This window comes from Ictidomys tridecemlineatus, chromosome X (assembly GCF_052094955.1).
Source record: "Ictidomys tridecemlineatus isolate mIctTri1 chromosome X, mIctTri1.hap1, whole genome shotgun sequence".
In the NCBI taxonomy this organism is placed as follows: Eukaryota; Metazoa; Chordata; class Mammalia; order Rodentia; family Sciuridae; genus Ictidomys; species Ictidomys tridecemlineatus.
The window spans coordinates 113,392,523-113,410,070 of record NC_135493.1 but is presented as its reverse complement, the minus strand read 5'-3'; the positions used below and the strand labels follow the sequence as shown (position 1 = coordinate 113,410,070).

General features: G+C 40.1%; 2 protein-coding genes, 1 long non-coding RNA gene and 1 other non-coding gene across 10 annotated transcripts in view; 1 reads left to right on the top strand and 3 right to left on the bottom strand.

Moving 5' to 3' along the window:
- Positions 1 to 342, bottom strand: part of Rs1 (retinoschisin 1) — a 33,665-nt gene extending 33,323 nt beyond the window's left edge. The window contains exon 1 of the mRNA XM_005341137.4: positions 189 to 342. Coding sequence (XP_005341194.4) covers positions 189 to 327 — 139 coding nt within the window. The 5' untranslated portion in view covers positions 328 to 342. The remainder of the gene's footprint in view (positions 1 to 188) is intronic.
- Positions 343 to 2,095: 1,753 nt separating this feature from the next.
- LOC144371788 (uncharacterized) lies at positions 2,096 to 2,970 on the bottom strand. Its single transcript, XR_013431901.1, has 2 exons — positions 2,834 to 2,970; positions 2,096 to 2,350 (listed from the first exon to the last, which is right to left on the bottom strand). It is a non-coding gene; the product is annotated as an uncharacterized LOC144371788 (long non-coding RNA).
- Positions 2,502 to 2,574, bottom strand: Trnav-uac (transfer RNA valine (anticodon UAC)). The gene has a single exon. It is a non-coding gene; the product is annotated as a tRNA-Val (tRNA).
- Positions 2,677 to 17,548, top strand: part of Ppef1 (protein phosphatase with EF-hand domain 1) — a 127,066-nt gene continuing 112,194 nt past the window's right edge. For 6 of the 7 annotated variants that reach the window (XM_078035073.1, XM_078035071.1, XM_078035072.1 and 3 more), the window contains exons 1-3: positions 2,677 to 2,947; positions 3,582 to 3,826; positions 4,179 to 4,317. The gene's annotated coding sequence lies outside the window, so the exon portion shown is untranslated. Of the gene's footprint in view, positions 2,948 to 2,975; positions 3,107 to 3,581; positions 3,827 to 4,178; positions 4,318 to 17,548 lie in introns of those variants that run through there. The other variant, XM_021720738.3, reaches the window with a different exon arrangement.

Here is a 17,548-nt window from a genome sequence, read left to right as displayed (position 1 = left end):
TGGCAAGACAATGACAATCATATTCAACACAAAGACAACTGTTGTTCATTAATAACACCTTAATGAACATGTGTTGTTAATTAGTGATTTTGTATTATTCAGGTTGTATTTCTATTTATCAACTATATTATAAATTAAATTGTATTATTATGTATTATTAAACATGCCAATGGCTGAATCGCACATACCTTCATAGCCAAAGAGAAGTAATAACAAGAAGCCTTCTATCTTGCGTGGCATTTTTCCCTTGTCCTTGGCGGCAGCTCTACCTTCCTGAAGTGGGGAGCTTGCCCAGGAGGAGGAGATTAACTTGAGCACCAGCCTCATTAAGCATCTTATTCCATTTAGTTCTTAGGTTTTGGCTGAGTCCCATCAAGTTAACCCACATAGTTACCTGCCTCAACAAAGGAAGTCTCAGAGACAATACTAATGTCAACTGAGGTTGGTTTAACAAGGAAGATACTGGTTTTATTCTATCTTTAAATGTTAAGGGAAGGAATGGAGGGAAATGAAAACTAGAATCCTAAGACTCAGCTCTTCATCTGTTCTCTGTTATTGTCTTCTAGTGGGTGACCTTGAGCAATTTTCTGCCAAATAAGTCCTAACATTCTTGAGTGGTATGAAAATGCCACTGAATCACCTCTCACAAAGCAACTTGGTGTCATGTTCATACTATTCACTCAGGAAAATACTAAATTTGGTGGGGGAGACAGTTACACACAAAGATGTTTAATGCTGTGTTACTTATAATAATAAAACTGAAAACAATCAAAGTGTGCAAGGTTAGGGGACTGGTTAAGCAAATTAGGAAAGGTAGTAAAGCTGGGAGGGTTAAGAACATGGATTTCCAAACTACACTGGATGCAAATCCCAGTTCTACCATTTGCTGTGATAATAATGCTTCATTCATACAGTTATTTTGGCTTAAATGGAATAATATCTGGTGGTGTTCATTTGTAATCCTAACTATTCAGGAGGCTGAGGCAGGAGGATCACAAGTTTGAGGCCAGTTTCAGCAGCTTAGTGAGGCCTTGTTTCAAAATAAAAAGAACTGGGGATATAAGAACTGGGGATAGAACTGGGGATATAAATCAGTGGTGGAGTGCCATGGGTTCAATTTCCAGTAAGGGTGGTAGTGGGGAGTGATGATATATACAAAGTACTTAGAATAGACTAGGTAGGGGGTGGTCTAGTGGTAGAGCTTTGCTTTAGCAGGTGCAGGACCCTAGAATTGATCCCCAGTATAGCAAAACCAAACAGAACACTTAGAACAGTGCCTGCCATACTTACCTATCATTGTTACATAGCCATTAAGAACCGGGTTGATAAGGAGCTCCAGGTGTGGCTCAATGGTAGCATGTGTGCTTAGCCCAGGGTTCATATTTCCCAGCACTCCTAAAAAATTGATGGAAGGAAAAATGAAGTAACCACTCCCTTGATGGGTGTAGAGTTTCAGTTTTGCAAAGTGAAAAGATGCTGATCTGTTTCACAACAACGTGAATAGGCTTAACATACCAATGTGAATAGTACATAAAAACTGTATACTTAATGGTTAAGATGGGCATTTTAAAGGAGAATTGAGTTGATTGTTAATGACAGGGACAATCATGTTATACTGGAATTACAAAAAAGTAACGAATGTATGTACTGTATAAGCAGAACTATGTGGGAAAATGCTGAGAAAAACACAGTTTTCCCTTCCTCTTTTAGTTCTTTGCCATCACCATCCCACCTGTAGCCCACATCCTCAGTACCCAAGGCTCAGACACCTTTCCCTTATTCATTTTATCAAAAATGAGAAAGGTCAAAAACAAAACAAAACACAACACTACACAACAAAACACCTCTCCCCACCCCGTAAAGGAAACAGTAATGAAATATTAAAGAGGAGCACAAAAGCAACTAGGCAAATGTTTGGCCATTCAATAGGCACTTACTGGATGTCTATAGAACTGGCTTTTATTCTATACTATATGTGGATCCATTAAACAGATGAATGTGTATTCCATTAATCCCACTGCTGTCTTAAAAACATAAGGACTATATTGTCCCCCTGCTTTGTATTTTAAAGTTGACCGAAATATTAAACCTTCAATCATAATCATAATCAACCTTTAATAATTCAACTGCAGTCAAATCGCTGCTTTACTGTTACATTTTTAGTTGGAGGTTTTGTGTGGAGCCGGCCTGTCCTGGCTCCAGGGAAAGCGCCGCGCCCAAGAGTACCAGGAGAGGTCGGATAGGGTCCAGCAGAGACCACGGCTCCGCGCCGCCTTCACCCTCTGCTATTTCGCGAGTCTGGCAACTGCAGCCGCGATCTTGAGGAATTTGAGAGGTTGTCATTTCGTTTCTGTGATGAAAGAGTGTCAAAAAAATTTTAAACGAATAAAGGATAAGGAGAAACTGTTTTTTTTTTAGGGGATGTTAGTTATTTTGTTTCGTTTTTTTTTTTTAGCCAGAATGCTCAATGGATATAAAAATCAAGAACTTCCTACTAGTTATGGTTCCACTGGGGCTCGAACCCAGGACCTTCTGCGTGTAAAGCAGACGTGATAACCACTACACTATGGAACCTCCACGCAGGCTTGGAGCGTTAGTTGTCTATTCATAGTCACATCAAACCCAGTGCCTCCCCCACCCCCCCGGAACCCCGCCCCTCCGCCGTGGTTCCGCCCCGCCCCCGAGGCACAAGATTAGCTTCTGGATCCTCGCCGGCAGCTTCGGAATTTGAGCTGCTTCAGCCGCTCAGCACCTCAGACTTTCGGCCGCTTGTAACCAGGGCTAAGCCGGGACTCGGTCCCTTCCTCGCCGAGAATGCTGGCCCCCTAATTACCTGTCCCCAAACTTTCCTTCAGCCGAAGCGTCGGCAAGGTGGTCCGACGGGCAGAAGTGCGCCCTGCTGGGGCACTGCTCCTTCTGGCAGCTTCGCAGAACTCGTGAAGGACTGGTACTTTCCCATTTTCCCCCACAGGCAAACTGAGCCTGGGTGACCCGACTGACTTGCCCCGTCAGAAGTCACATTGTTGCCGCTTCCGGCAGCTTTGGAGACACTGAGGCAGGAGCAGGGAGGACAGGAGCTAAAGAGTTGGCAGCGCGGGTCTCGGAGGTGGGGCGCCATTTTTATGACGGCGTCTATTGTGCCTGGGTTGAAAAAGGCCACTGGTTAGTTAGTGGGCTCCTTGCCCTAGGGTACGGGCCTGTTACTCTCCTCTAACCTCATCCCAGCATTCCTCCCTTTTCAAAGCCGCAGAGGGGCTGAAAACCGAAAGCCTTGCCTTCGGTCCCTTTGGGTTAGGGTCAGGGGTGGCGCTGGTGTAGACAGGCCACCTGAAGCATGATTTCAGGTGCCCACTGTAAGATGAAAATGCCAGGTCCCTTTTTTATAAGTTAGGAAGATTTTCAAACCTTGACAGTAAAGCATTAAATCCAGTGTGGGGGCCTTGTGGGATTGCAGATGGCAGTTCCTGACCCTACAGCTGTGTTTCTAGGACTATGGTCCCAGTAAGATGCTGCGATCCTTCGCCTCAAAGGACTCCCACATGGTTTCCCACATGGTCTCACTTCTTGCTTTTCATTGTTAGTGTCATTTTGCCTTCTCCTGGGCTTCTGGGTGGATCTTCACGCCATCATAAGATTGCTCACCACCTGCAACCCTGAAAACCCATCTTAAGCACCCTGGTGGATTTGAGCTGTAGGTGGCAGGTGTTCTTTTCCCTGGCGTCTTCCTCGGAGGCTGGCAGGATGATGAAGAAATGATACTGATGATAGGAAAGCAATTCCCTTCAACCAACTCCTGTTTTCCTGAGAAAGCCCGTGGAAGATACAGGTGGGTGGAATGAACACCACGTGGGGGTCATGATCTGGATTTTAGTTTTGTTTGTAGCCACTCACCAGCTGTATACTCTTGAGCCAGCCAATTCACCTTCCAAGTCTCAATCTTTTCCTCTGTGCAATACTGCTACTTTCCCCTCTGGCTCTAAATATTATCCCCATTTACCATGTAGAAGAATGGAGGCAGTTATTTGCCCTATGAATTTTTTACCCCATAGAACTAATTAGAGTCAAGCTTGCAGCTAGTGCCTGGTTTATCTAGAACCCAGTTTTCCTGTGTCCTCAGTTTCCTGTAATATTCTTTACAGGGTCTCCTTACAGTCTTCCTTTTTGTTGATATATTTCAGAAGGCCTCTTGAGTACTTGTTGCCTAGAGTGTGAGCCTTCAGATGACCATGAGTGGCCAGCCACTAACTGGAGAATGAATTCATAAAAGCTCCATGTTTCCTGCTAGTTAATGAGCTGTAATGACTGCTGGGGAACTCCGTAAGTATGTCCCGTCTGTTTCCAAGCCCCTATCAGTCCAAAACAAGGTTGCCAAGAATTGGCCCTAAAATTGTACCCACTAGTTTTGTGTTGGTTTGTATCTCCAGGGAATGCTTTGCTTTCCCTTCAGCTTTCTGTTTGCCAACTGCAAGCTTTGACCAAATTCCCATACTTAAAATCCATGTAGAAAAAAAGCTGCCCCTCTAAATGCATTCAACACAGGTTTCTGCCTTTAGTAAAAAACAAAACAACAACAAACCCTTTTGTTTCTTTTCTCCATTATGGCCAGAAGGGAGACTTTAGTTCCATTCTTCCTGCCCCTCTGGAGTGTAGTGACAAAGTCTATTATTAGGATAGTACAATATGGCTTACAAAGCACTTTCACATACATTCCTGGCCAGGAGCCCTATGAGGTAACCATGGTAAGTATTACTATCACCATTTTTCAATGAAGAAGTTATGTTGAGTTGGAATGCCTTTCCTGTTACCTTTCAGCTGGTGAGTAGCAGGCCTTGGTTTATATTAAGCCTACTGATATCTGATTGTGCAAGGCCCAAGCCTATAAAGACTACATGTTTATTGCCCTAAGAGTGGCATTTATTTTGTATGCATGCTAGTGAGGAAGTGGATACCGTTTGTTTTTTTGTTTTGTAATTTTTAAAGAAAATCCTCAAAAGTAGGAACCATAGTCTGTTAGAAACAACTATTGATGACTTTTACCTTCAAACCGTTGAGAGGGATAATGCTTCAGATGGTCAGCTTTGCCTTGCACTTCTGTTTAGTCAGATTTGTGAGGCCTGACACACCCAGATATACCCTCGTGCATTTGAACAAGTATAAGAAAAATACATGAGCAAACTAATACATGAAGACCAGAAGCCACTTCAGACTTTGAGTTCACTGATTTCTCAGGTGTTTAGTGTTGTTTCACCAGTTTTTGGCTTCACTGATAGAGGTAACTTGACCAAAGAAATTGTGGTCCCAAACATTGAATTTAGTTAAGAAGCCTACTTTACCTGATATCATTTAGAAACTGTTGTACTCAGTCCTTCAGTGAGTATTGAGTATTTATTAGGGAAAGTCAGTCATTACCTTACTCTGGCAGAGCTCACTTTCTTTTCAGCTCAATATATTCAAAATACCTTGAAACTATCCTATTGTGATAGACATTTTGTGTGTGTGTGTGTGTGTGTGTGTGTGTGTGTGTGTTTTGCAGGGGATGGAAACTGGGGCCTACTGCATGCTAGACAAGCACTCTACCACTGAGCTACGTCCCCAGTCTAATATTTGTTGGTTTTTGTCACCTACCTTTTCACAGTCTCCTTCAACCTCCTGTACCTCCTCTCCCAACCTGGGTTACAGCTTATTACCATGCTTTCTATTTCAGTGGATAGTAAAAATGGAAGCAATCAGAAGAGAATGTCCACAGAATGTCTGTGTCTATGGCTTCATACTTCTCTTCTTCATATATCTCTCCCTCTGTCTTCTTACTTGGCTCAAATTCTGTGGTCATTTTTATCACACACTTGTTTGCCCCCTCATTGCTTCCTTATACTTGCTGGCAAAACCACAATCTGTTAAATGAAACTCTCCTTTCTGTGCTTCTGGATATGGGTCAAGAAAAACCCATATCCAGGCCGACTGGTTTCACATCAAATTCACCACTACTTGCCTCAGGTGAGCTCTGCAGCCCAGTTTCATGACCACTTCTCGTGGCCATTTATTTTTTACCTCCTACGGTATAGTTTCATATCTTTTCTTCCTCAACCTCCTGTACCTCCTCTCCCAATCTGGGTTATAGCTTATTACCATGCTTTCTATTTCAGTGGATAAAATAAAAATGAAAGCAATCAGAAGAGAACGTCCACAGAAACCCACCTGTCAGTATCTGTGGCTTCATACTTCTCTTATTCCTTTAGTTCAGGGTGTCTCTATCACAGCTCTGTGGGTTGTGACTGCGTAACCCCCTTGTGTGGGCTGTCCTGTGTATGGTAGGATGTTTTGCAGCATCCTTGGCCTCCAGTCAGTAAATACCTGTGGCACCCCCATATGAATACCAGTTGTGACAACCCAAAATGTCTGCTAGAGGGAGCAAAATCTTGTGGGGGCTATTTGGCAATGTCTGGAGATATTTTTGTTTATTGTGACTTGGAGGGGGTGCTATTGGCTTCTAGTGGATAAAAACAAAGGACACTACTTTATATCCTGCAATGCACAGAAGAGTTCCCCACAACAAAGAATTACCTGGCCTCAAATGTCAGCAGCACCCAGTTGAGAAACCCTGTTCTAAATTTGCATTTCTAGTTCCTGCTCTTGCCCACCTACTCTTGCATACTCTAGGAACTCACTACAAAAATTTCCTACTCTTCTATATAAACCCCCCCCACACCCCATATTGGATCACTCCCGTTGGCACACAGACCTAATCTCTTTTTAAAAAATATTTTTATTAGTTATTGATGGACCTTTATTTATTTATACATGGTGCTGAGGATCAAACCCAGTGCTTCACACATGCTAGGCAAGTGCTCTACCATGGAGCCACAACCCCAGCCAACAAGTAATCTCTTAATCCCATTTCTCCTCTAGCTATTTCTATTTTTCTGCTCTCTTTTATAGGAAAAATCTGCTGCTTGTTTTTGGTGCTCTTTTCAGTTCTGTTCCCTGCACTGGCACTTGCTTGTACCATTCCTCTAGTCCATATCACCAGGGACTTCCAAATTGCTACACAGAATAGTCCTCTTTCATCATCTTATTTGATCTACTAGTAAAATTTCTTTTCTTTTTTTTGTGTGTGATACTGGATATTGAGACCAGTACTGAGCTATATCCACCACTGAGCTATATCCCCAGCCTGTTTTATTTTTTATTTTGAGACAGGGTCTAGCTAAGTTGCTGAGGCTGGCCTCCAATTTGTGATCCTCCTGCTTCAATCTTCTGAATAGCTGGGATTATAGGTATGCATCACCATCCCAGACTATTAGCAGCATTTCAGTCAATCACCCTTGTTTTTGAAACACTTTTATCTCTTTGTCCTTTGAACATAGCTATTTTCCTTAAACTTCATTCTTAACCCCCAATGACCTCATTCAATCTAATGGCTTTAAATACCATCTATTTATTCCAAATGTATATCTCTAGTCCAGACTTTTCTCCAAAACTGCATATTCAATATCTCCATTTAGATGTCTAATAGGAATCTTAAACCCATTATGTCTGCATCTAAACTCCTTATCTCTACTCTCTAAACCTGCTCCTCTTTCAGACTGCCTTATCTCAGATAATGGTAACTTCACCTTTCCAGTTATTTACACCTAAACATTAGAATCATACTAGATTCTTCTCTTTTTCTCATAACCCAGATGTAATCTCACTAGCAAATCATATTGGCTCCATCTTCCAAATCCATCTAGAATGTAATGGCTTTCTACAGTCTCCCTTGCTATCATCTAATCAAAGCCACTATCCCATTTTTCCTGGATCATTGCCAATAGTCCCATATCCTGGCTGCCCAGCCTCTGTGCTTTTCTTCCTACAGACAATTCACGTAGTAGCCAGAGAGTCCTTTTAAAATCTGAGTAAAATCTTGTCAATCCTTTGTGCAAAAACCCTTCACTGGCTCTCTACCTTAACTAGAATAAAAGCCAAGCCTTACAGTGACCTTCAGGGCCCTACCTGACCTGAACTCCTCACCCATTATCATTCTGATTATATATCCTATTACTCTGCCTTTTCTTTTATTCCATTCCAGCCACCCTTGCCTGCTTGTTGTTCTTAAAATAAACTAGGCCTCTCCTGCTTCTGGGCCTTTATACCTACTGTTTACCGAGCCTTGAATATTCTTCCCTTAGATCACCCCATTGTTTGTCTTCTCACCTCATTCAAGTATTTACCCAAATAATTTCTCAGTGGGTCCTTTCCTGATTCCATTTTAATTTTTTTTTTAGTTGTAGATGGACACAGTAAATTTATTTATTTATTTCTGTGTGGTGCTGAAGATCGAACCTAATGCCTCACACATGCAAGTCGAGCACTCTACCACTGAGCCACAACCCTAGCCCTCCTGATTTCCTTTAAAATTGCTATTATTCCTTTCCATTCACCCTAGAAACTCAATATCTCCTTTTCCTGCTTATTTTTCTTGGTAGCACAGAGCACCAACTAAATTTTTAGATGTTTACTTATTTTGTTGATTGTCTTTCTTCATCCTCAGCTAGAATGAAAGCTCTATGAGGGCATGGGTTTGGTTTTGTTTGCTGCTATACTCCATAGAGCCCAAATAGTTATTACTAGGATCTACTAAATTCTTAGTAAATACATCTAGAATAAATTTGTCAGTATTGGGGGGTGACTCAAGCCAGGTCACTCAGTTCCAATTATAGCGAATCCTTGAGCTTTTGCATGAATTCCTGAGAAGAGGCATTTTCTTGTTCAACCTGGACTTGAATGTGAGATGATCCACAGGCTGAACGTTCTGCTGTCATCTTACTATTGCATTGTATTAGGCAGTGCTCTTAATTGTATACAACAGAACCCCTTTTGTTCAAAGTAGTTTTTGGTTGTTGCTTTTGTGTGTGTGCTGGGGATTGAATCCAGGGCCTCATGCATAGTAAGCATGTCCTAACCCCACCCATGTAGGATTCTTATAGCATTGCCCCACTGATACGCTTGCTTGATCAAGTGAATTGCTTTGACCACTTGAATGTGAACAAAAACTGATGTGTGTCACTTACCAGCAAAAGTGTAAGGGCCAGTATGGTTTGCTACTTCTCTTTTTCCATTCCCTGTGAGGCCAGCAGTGTCCCAGAGACAGGTTGACCTGAGTCTGAGTTGGAAGACTGTGTGTTACACAACTGTAGCCCACTTGCACTGGCCATGAAATATAAGTAAAAAGTAAACCACTAAGATTTTGGATTGTTTAGCATAATATCATCTAGGCTGCTTCAACATTCCTACTAGGTTAAGAAGAAAATGAGTTTATTGAAGGATATTAGGTAGTTCTCAGGATCTCTGAGAAGGCCTTGGTGATTCTAAAGCTAGAAACAATATTCACATCTCACTAAAGGACTACACTAAGGCAGCTTCCCACTATTGATTCCTCTAAGTATAAATTTAGCAACTCCAATCAGTGATGGAGTGCAGAATCTTTACCACTGCTGTCTCTGAAAACTGGGACACCTCTGCTATTAACCTTGTCAGAATATGACTTTTGTAACCCCTCTTCTTCATGTTGCCCTCTTCTGGATTGAAAACTCAGGCAGTTCTTGGTTTAAGTGCCTGTGTTCTTGCAGGAGAGGCTGGAGAAGCAGATTTTTTTGTTTGTTTGTTTTCTACTTTGAGGAGGTAAGGAGTCAAATGAGAAGAATTACCAAACAGGGAAGAGGATTTGAAATTAGTGGATGACCATAAAACATGAAAAATATCCACTACCTCTGAGGCCTGAGAATGGAGCCAACACCAAGAGATTTGAGTTGAGAAATAGAGTAATGGAGTGTTATTGTTTAAGTCCTCAACCAAGTCATTCTGTGAATATACCTACTGACCCTTCAGCTATTTGAGGAATAGATTCCCAGTTCTGCTTAGGCCAGCTGGAATGGGTTAACTGACACTTGTAACAGAGAGAGTCCTAATGAGGGCTGGGGTTGTGGCTCAGTGGTAGAGCACCTGCCTAGCATGTGTGAGGCACTGGGTTCGATTCTCAGCACCACATACAAATAAATAAAATAATATCATCTAGGTCCATCAACAACTAAAAAATATTAAAAAAAAGAGTCCTAATGATATGTATCTAAAATGGATGAGCATCAGCACAGTGATTAACAGTGGTGTCCTGGCTTAGACAAATGAAACTTTTGGTTCTCAGTTCATAATAAATGGGCATATAGCCAATGGTCATGAGAATAGCCACTTTTGGTAGGATAAGGTTTTGGGTTCCCAGCAGTTCTCAAATATGGCAAGACATTTGCTCATATGTGGCACAGTAATAGATACTGCTAATTGCACATCCAATATGCATTCTTCTATTCCTCAATAATAAAAAGAATCAGCAGCACTTGTGTAGTGCTTGCTATGTATTAGGGTCTACTCATAAGAACACTATGACAAGGGTACTATGATGTTTAGTTTACAGAATAATTAGATAACTTGACTGAGTCATACAGCTGGATAAGAGTTTTTTTTTTTTTTTGGATGGTGATACTGAGGATGAAACCCAGGGGCATTCTACCACTGAGCTACATCCCCAACCCCTTTTATTTTTTATTTTGAGACAGACTCTCACTAAATTGCCCAGGCTGGCCTTGAATTTGTAATCCTCCTGCCTCAGCCTATTGAGTAGCTGGGATTACAGGCATATGCCACTGTGTATATCAGAGCAGGGTTTTATACCCAGGCCATCTGGCACCATAAGCTGCGTTTAACCTCTGCACTACACTGCCTTATGTTTGATTTTGCAATGTGTCCCACTAAAACAGCTTGATTTCCCAGGTCCATTAACTGCTAGGAGAGATGGTGTGACATGATTCTGTTCAATAGGAGGTATGAAAATAGGTGGGCTTCCAAAACTATTTCTTTAAAAGGAAGTTCCTTTAAGTGGTATGTTCCATTTTGACTATAAATCTTCACTTTCTGTCTACCAATGTGCATGTGATGCTAGAGGTAAATCAGCTGTTTTGTGACCATGAGTTGATAGTTGTGAAGAAAGCTGCAAAGAATCTGGATTTCCTACTATCAGATTCTTTGTTGCATGTGAAACCCCCCCCCCCGCTTTTTTTTTTTTTTTTTTTTTTTTTTTGTGATCCTGGGGATCAAACCCAGGGCCTTGAGCATGCTGGGCAAGCACTCTACCACCGAGCCTCATCCCCAGCCTTTTTCATTTTCACTTTGAGACAAGGTCTCACGAAGTTGCCCAGGCTGATCTCCAATTTGCTATCCTCATACCCCATTCTCTGGAATGTGATTACAGGCATGTACCACTATACCCAGTTAAAATTCCTAATTTTTAAAACCACAGATTAGTGGGAGTTTCAGTTATATGAGGGAAAATACAAACCCTATTGATTTTAACTTCTCCATATTTTTCATCTGTGTCTGTCTCTTACATCCTTTTGACAATGTTTTTAATCTGCCCACCAGCTGTTGAAGGATTGCTCTATGTTCCAGTCCATGCCTACAATGTCTAGAATCATAGTGTTGGGCAGTGTGGGAGTTTTTTAAAAAGGATATGACATGGCCTCATTTCAAGTTTAAAGAACGTAGTTAAGGAATAAATTGTTCTAAGATCTTGTTCTAAGATCTTAATGGAAGATAATGACTTGATGTGGTTTTCCTAATGTAGGATGTATTGGATTTTAATTAGGACCATGTTTCCTTTCCCTTAAAGAAATTTGAAAGAGAAGAAGGCAGATGGGAGTGGGGGCTAATAATGAAGGCCTCTGTGTGATGTTTTTCTCAAGACCAGCTATCAAAATCACCCATAATCAAATTCAGTAAGATTGGATTTTTTAGAGAGAGCCACTCCAGAAAGAAACTGATCAGCTTGAAATACTTTGTCATTCTCCCTTTCTCTTTTACTTGAGATGCCTCTAGTTTCTAAGGTCGCTCACCCAGGACTATGTAAATGAGCATAGAACAATTGGGTACTCCCCACTTCTGTAGCACCCCACTTAAAAGACAACATCTGATGGCAGCCAATGAAATGAGCTATTCCTTCTCCTTCCACAACACTTACTGTCTTATTTAGATTTCTGTGTCGATTCCAACTGCGCACAATGTCAGATCTGCCTCTAAGCTGTTCTCTGTAGAACTGATGGAAAGATTTCAAGAGTGGTGCAGGTGTCAGACCAAAATTATATGTGTATTTTTAAGTATTTGGGATCTTTTTGATACAATTAGGGTGCAGTCTGAAGGCTGTGTACAATAATAAAACCAAAACCAATCAGTAGGTTGTTTAACTCAGTTAGAGGCTGTCTGCAGACTAGCAGTTTTTCTTTGCTAAATCCTGTTAAAATGCAGTGGGTTCTATTTTGTGCAGAATGAGCAGGCTGCCATGACAACTGTCTGTGAATATTATTTCAATATTAGTCAGGTTTCCAGCATCAGCCTCTGGGTCCAGTAGTCATTCTAAAACCCAGATGCTCATCTACTCTTAATGGAGTTCTCCAGGACATGTTTACAAAACAAAAACAAAACACTTTGAACTAGCTGATTTTTTTTCTTTTGGAAGAGAAACTTGAATGAATTTACACAATTACAAATTGGTTGTGGTTTTTATTGCTTCTTATTTTTTCTTTTTTTCCCCCTTTGGTACTAGGGATTGAATTCAGGGGTGCTTTACCACTGAACTACATCCCCAGCCCTTTTTATTTTTTGAGACAGTGTCTTGCTAGGGTGCGATCTCGCATCAGGCTCCTGAGTTACTGGGATTGTAGGCATGCACCACTGCTATTGCTGTTTTTTTCTTTTGAAAAGATGATTTGGGTATAAATTTATATTGTGTTTGTAGATTTTATTAAACAGATGCACTAGACCAGAGTTTGGAAAGTTCCCCTCTAGGTGGTCCATTTGTTAAAATTATGTATTTTTTTTCATTTAACACTATCAGAAAGAATCTTATAATTGCAAGTGACAGAAGATCCCATTTAAATAGAGTTAACAAAATTAGTTTCAAAGAAATCTGGTTTGAAAATTCCCAAGGTAAGATTTGATTGAGATTTATGATAGAAAGCTCCAGCTCCAGCTCCATATCCCTGACCTTTTTGTTTGCCCTTCTCTATGTATCAAGTTCACCTTCTAGATAGGCTCTCCTCATAGGGGCAGCATTGCTCCCAGCACCACACTCTTGGGAGAAAGGTGAGTTTCTGTACCAGTGCTCTCTTCAGAAGCCCTGAGATTCACTCACATTGTCTGTCTTGAGCTAAATGCCCCTCAAGTGCTCTTTTGCTAACAGAAGAGGATATACCTACTCCTGAACAGTCACTGTTGCTTGGGAAGCGTGCTATGCTAATTGGCTTAAGTCAGGGTCCACACTTAAGAGTGTGTGGGGGAGTGGTCAGTCCCATGCAAAACATATGCCTGAAAATTTAGAGATGGTTAATTACAAAAAGGAAAATTGAGGTTCTATTATAAGGAGGTTAAGGGAATATTTGCTGGCCACCTGGTTAGCAAGAATTATGTTGGCCAAATAATAACAGCAACAACTGCTAGTAACATGTATTGAATACTATGAGCCAGGCACAATTCAAACCACCTTACAAGTATATTGGTTAGAGAATATGTTTGGTTGCATATAATAAAATAAACGAAATAGCAGGTGCTTAACATGGAAGATTTTTTTTTTTAATCCCACATAATAAAAAGCCAGGAAATAATCAGCTTCACCTTGCTATCCATGTCTCAGGCTTATCCTTCCATCTTCCTGTTATCATTGTCAGTGTGAGGCTTTTTTCCTAATGCTCACAAGATGGCTGCCCCTCTTCCCAGCATTGTGTTCTGTTTCCAGGCAGAATGGGGGAAGGGCAAAGAGGAAAAGGCTCCTGTCAGCTGAGACTTTTTCCTTTTTATCAGGAAATGTGTTTTCTGGAAGCCTTAGCAGTAGATTTCTGGTTATAGCTCAATGGTCAGAACTATGCCACATGATCACCCTTAACTGCAAGGGAGCCTAGCCTGGTTCCCTTTCATAATCTTCCTATTATTAATGTGCACAGAGGACTTAATTTTTAATTTTAAAAAATGACAGTATTTTGCTCTAGGCCCTATATAAACTTTATGACCTTATCAGGAAAAATAATCTAGAAAAATATTTGATCTCTAACCAACTTGTTTCCATAGTGTTCTTTTTAAGCAGCCACACCAGAAGGAACGTGGCATTTCAATAGGAGTTGTGTTTGGTAGTAACAGATTTGAAAGGGAGGTGATTTTTATCTCACATAACATAAAATCTAGAGCTTTATCAGAAAATGAAAATGTTAATTACAAATAGCTGTCATTAACTTGTTAAAGAGTCATAAGAGGGCTGGGGATGTGGCTCAAGCGGTAGCGTGCTCGCCTGGCATGCATGCGGCCCGGGTTCGATCCTCAGCACCACATACCAACAAAGATGTTGTGTCCGCCGTGAACTAAAAAAATAAGTATTAAAAGTTCTCTCTCCTCTCTCACTCTCTCTTAAAAAAAAGAAAGTAAATATATTAGTTTAAAAAAAAAGAGTCATAAGACATAAACATTTATTTTAATGAGTTACATCAGATTGATTTATGTTACTTTTTTTGTAAATTGGCCTTTTCACTAGGTAAGAATAACAGTTCACCTCACTGGGTATATTAGTGACATTTTGTTTTATTATAAATATCTCAGTTTGCTTATAATAGTTATTTTTCTCATTCTTTCCAAATATTTGAAAGCTTTAGCTTATAGCCTTGCTTTATTTGTATATCACAACATTGTTTTGGTGATATTACTGAGTGTAGACCATAAAATCACAAGGACATTGTAGAATATAGTTTGACTTCAAAATTCATGAAACAAGCCTGGGGATGTAGCTCAGTGACAGAGTACTCCTGGGTTCAATCTCTGGCACTGCCAAAAAAAAAAAAAAAAGTCATGAAAGAATGAATTGAAAAAGATTAAGCAAAATGAAAACCTGTACTAGGTTGTAGAAAAGTGCCAAAGTATGTTTCACATCACCCGGGAGAGCTAAATACAAAGTCCCAGGCCCAACCCCAGACCTACTGAATCAGAATAAGAATCGGGCTCAGGGTTTTGTGATTTATAAGCACACTAAAGTGTAAAAATTACTTTTTAAGACAGTTTCATGTAAATGAATTGTAAAAGACTCACAGATTATGTACTTTTTTTGGTTTATGGTATTGAGGTTTGAACCTAGGGGTGCTCCAGTGAGCTACATCCCCAGTCCTTTTTAATTTTGAGACAAGTTCTCACCAAGTTGCTTAGGACCTTGCTAGATTGCTGAGGCTGGCCTCCAACGTGTGATCCTTCTGCCTCAGCCTACCAAGTCCCTGGGATTAAAGGCATACACCACCATACCTAGCTAAGATTGTGTACTTTTTCTAAGTAAAAATAGGAGTTGTGTTTGGTAGTAATAGATTTGTTGTGTTTGGTAGTAACATTATTTTTACTAGTAAAAATAAGAACTTCAACTTCAGTAAACTAAGACCTTATTAAACCTAGATTCTCCTTTGAAAGGCCTCAAATCATAGACTCCATTTATCTACTCCATGTCAGAAGCCTAAGCTTAAGTGTGTACTTGACTCCATCCTTCTATCAACATCTTCACCTAATTAATCCTGTTCATCCTCCAGATGTCAGGTTCAAAGAAGACTTCCTTAGAGAACTCTTTGCTTGATTTTCTGACTTACTCTCACAATACACATACTTGTCCTTTATAATTTCACATTTATTTTTTATGATTATTTTATATGTGTGTATGTGTGTGTGTGTATATGTATGTATGTATGTATCTATTTTCCCTACCAGGCTGTAAATTTCAAGTGGGAAGGGACTTGTCAGTTTTATTAATTGACATATTCCCAGGGTATAGAGCAGTACCCAACATATAATAGATGCTCAAGATATTTGTTGAATGAATATATGGATGAAACCAAGACAAGAATAAGTGCTCTAGAAGAAAATGCTTTAAAAACTTTCCCAAAGACTTCACCATAAGCTTACTATCTCATTTAAGACAATGGTAAAGAGTTTTTAAAAAAAATATTTAATTTTTTAGTTTTAGATGGACACAATATCTTTTTAAAAAATTTTTATTTGGTGCTGAGAATGGAACCCAGGGCCTCACGCATGCCAGGCTAGTATGCTACCACTTGAGCTACATCCCCAGCCCCAAAAGAGGGTTTTGAAAAGAAAGCCATGAATCTTTCTTAGGCCTTGTTTTAGCTAATAGTCTTGACATTCTTCTAAGAAACAAATTATTTTTTATTTTCTATATTCATGAACATACAAATAGTTAACGGGGAGGTGGTTGTGGCCAAAAGAAAACTTGAAGTACCTAGAATCTACCTTTTAAAAAGCAAAAAGTGGTTTATCTCATTGGGGCTGTGTTGCCCACCTTCATTTAGCAGGTACTAGCATATTTGCATCTTACATTGTTGTTACCAAGACAACCTATTGAAGAATCATTCTAGAATCTACTTCTGAAAAATTCCAGATGAAGCTAAGGGAACCTCTTTAAGTAAGACCTATAAGGGTGACGATGGGTTGTGTCCTGAGCCTGCAGGTCAGGCTTAAAGATTCAGCAACCAGAAAAATGAAGATCTAGGAAGATGATCTGTTTTTCTGAGCTTGTGTAGAACTGATAAAACCTAGAGGGAAGGGTAAGAGCACTTAATGGGCTAGATGCAGTGAGTGAGTTCATGAGACTATAAGGTTGAAAGTTAACTTGCTTCCTGTTTGATTTGTTTGGCCCAACTTTTGTGGACTTTGTTTAATGTATGACATTTATTATTATTATTATTATTATTATTATTATTTTTATATGCAGGATAGAGTCAGGCCACCTTGACGTAATGAAGAGTACTAGCTGCCAGTCACAAGACTGATTTTGGGGAGGCCACCTAACTACTCTAGGCCTGGTTTTCCTCTCCTATAAATTGGAGATTTCTGAATAAGAGTGCAGGACCAGAGTATCTTTCCACATCATGGGTTCACCTGTTACAGGGATCTGGGTCAAGAACCTCATGATCTTATAATGTGCCTTCTTCATTGTGTTGCCTAGATCCATTTTGCCCAATGCCCAGTACTTTGACACGAGAGGTCCTTGCATCAACATATATTCTTAGTTTTACTTTTGTCTTGAAATGGTAGGCTATAGCTCATGCAGAAGGAAAATATGAAGAAATAAGGAATTACCATCACTCTGCCATTGACTCATATGCTAGATGTCAAACTGAGATACATATAAAATCCAAGTGCTTACAAGATAAAGGAACAGATTGTGGCTATACTTAAAAATATCATAGCTCTCTAAATAAGGAGGAGTTCTGATAAACTTATTTGGAGTTCATGCAAAATATCCATAGACTTTGAAAATCTGAATTGTATATTACCAAAATAAATTACTTTTGTGTGGAATTATATGTAAAGGCAGATGTGGATTACATGGTAATGAGAGTCTCTTGATTTAAAGATCCCCGTTTTCCTCAGCCTCTTACTTTCCAAATTGCTTCTTTGTTGGCCTCCTCGTTTGCGTCTTCCTCTTCTC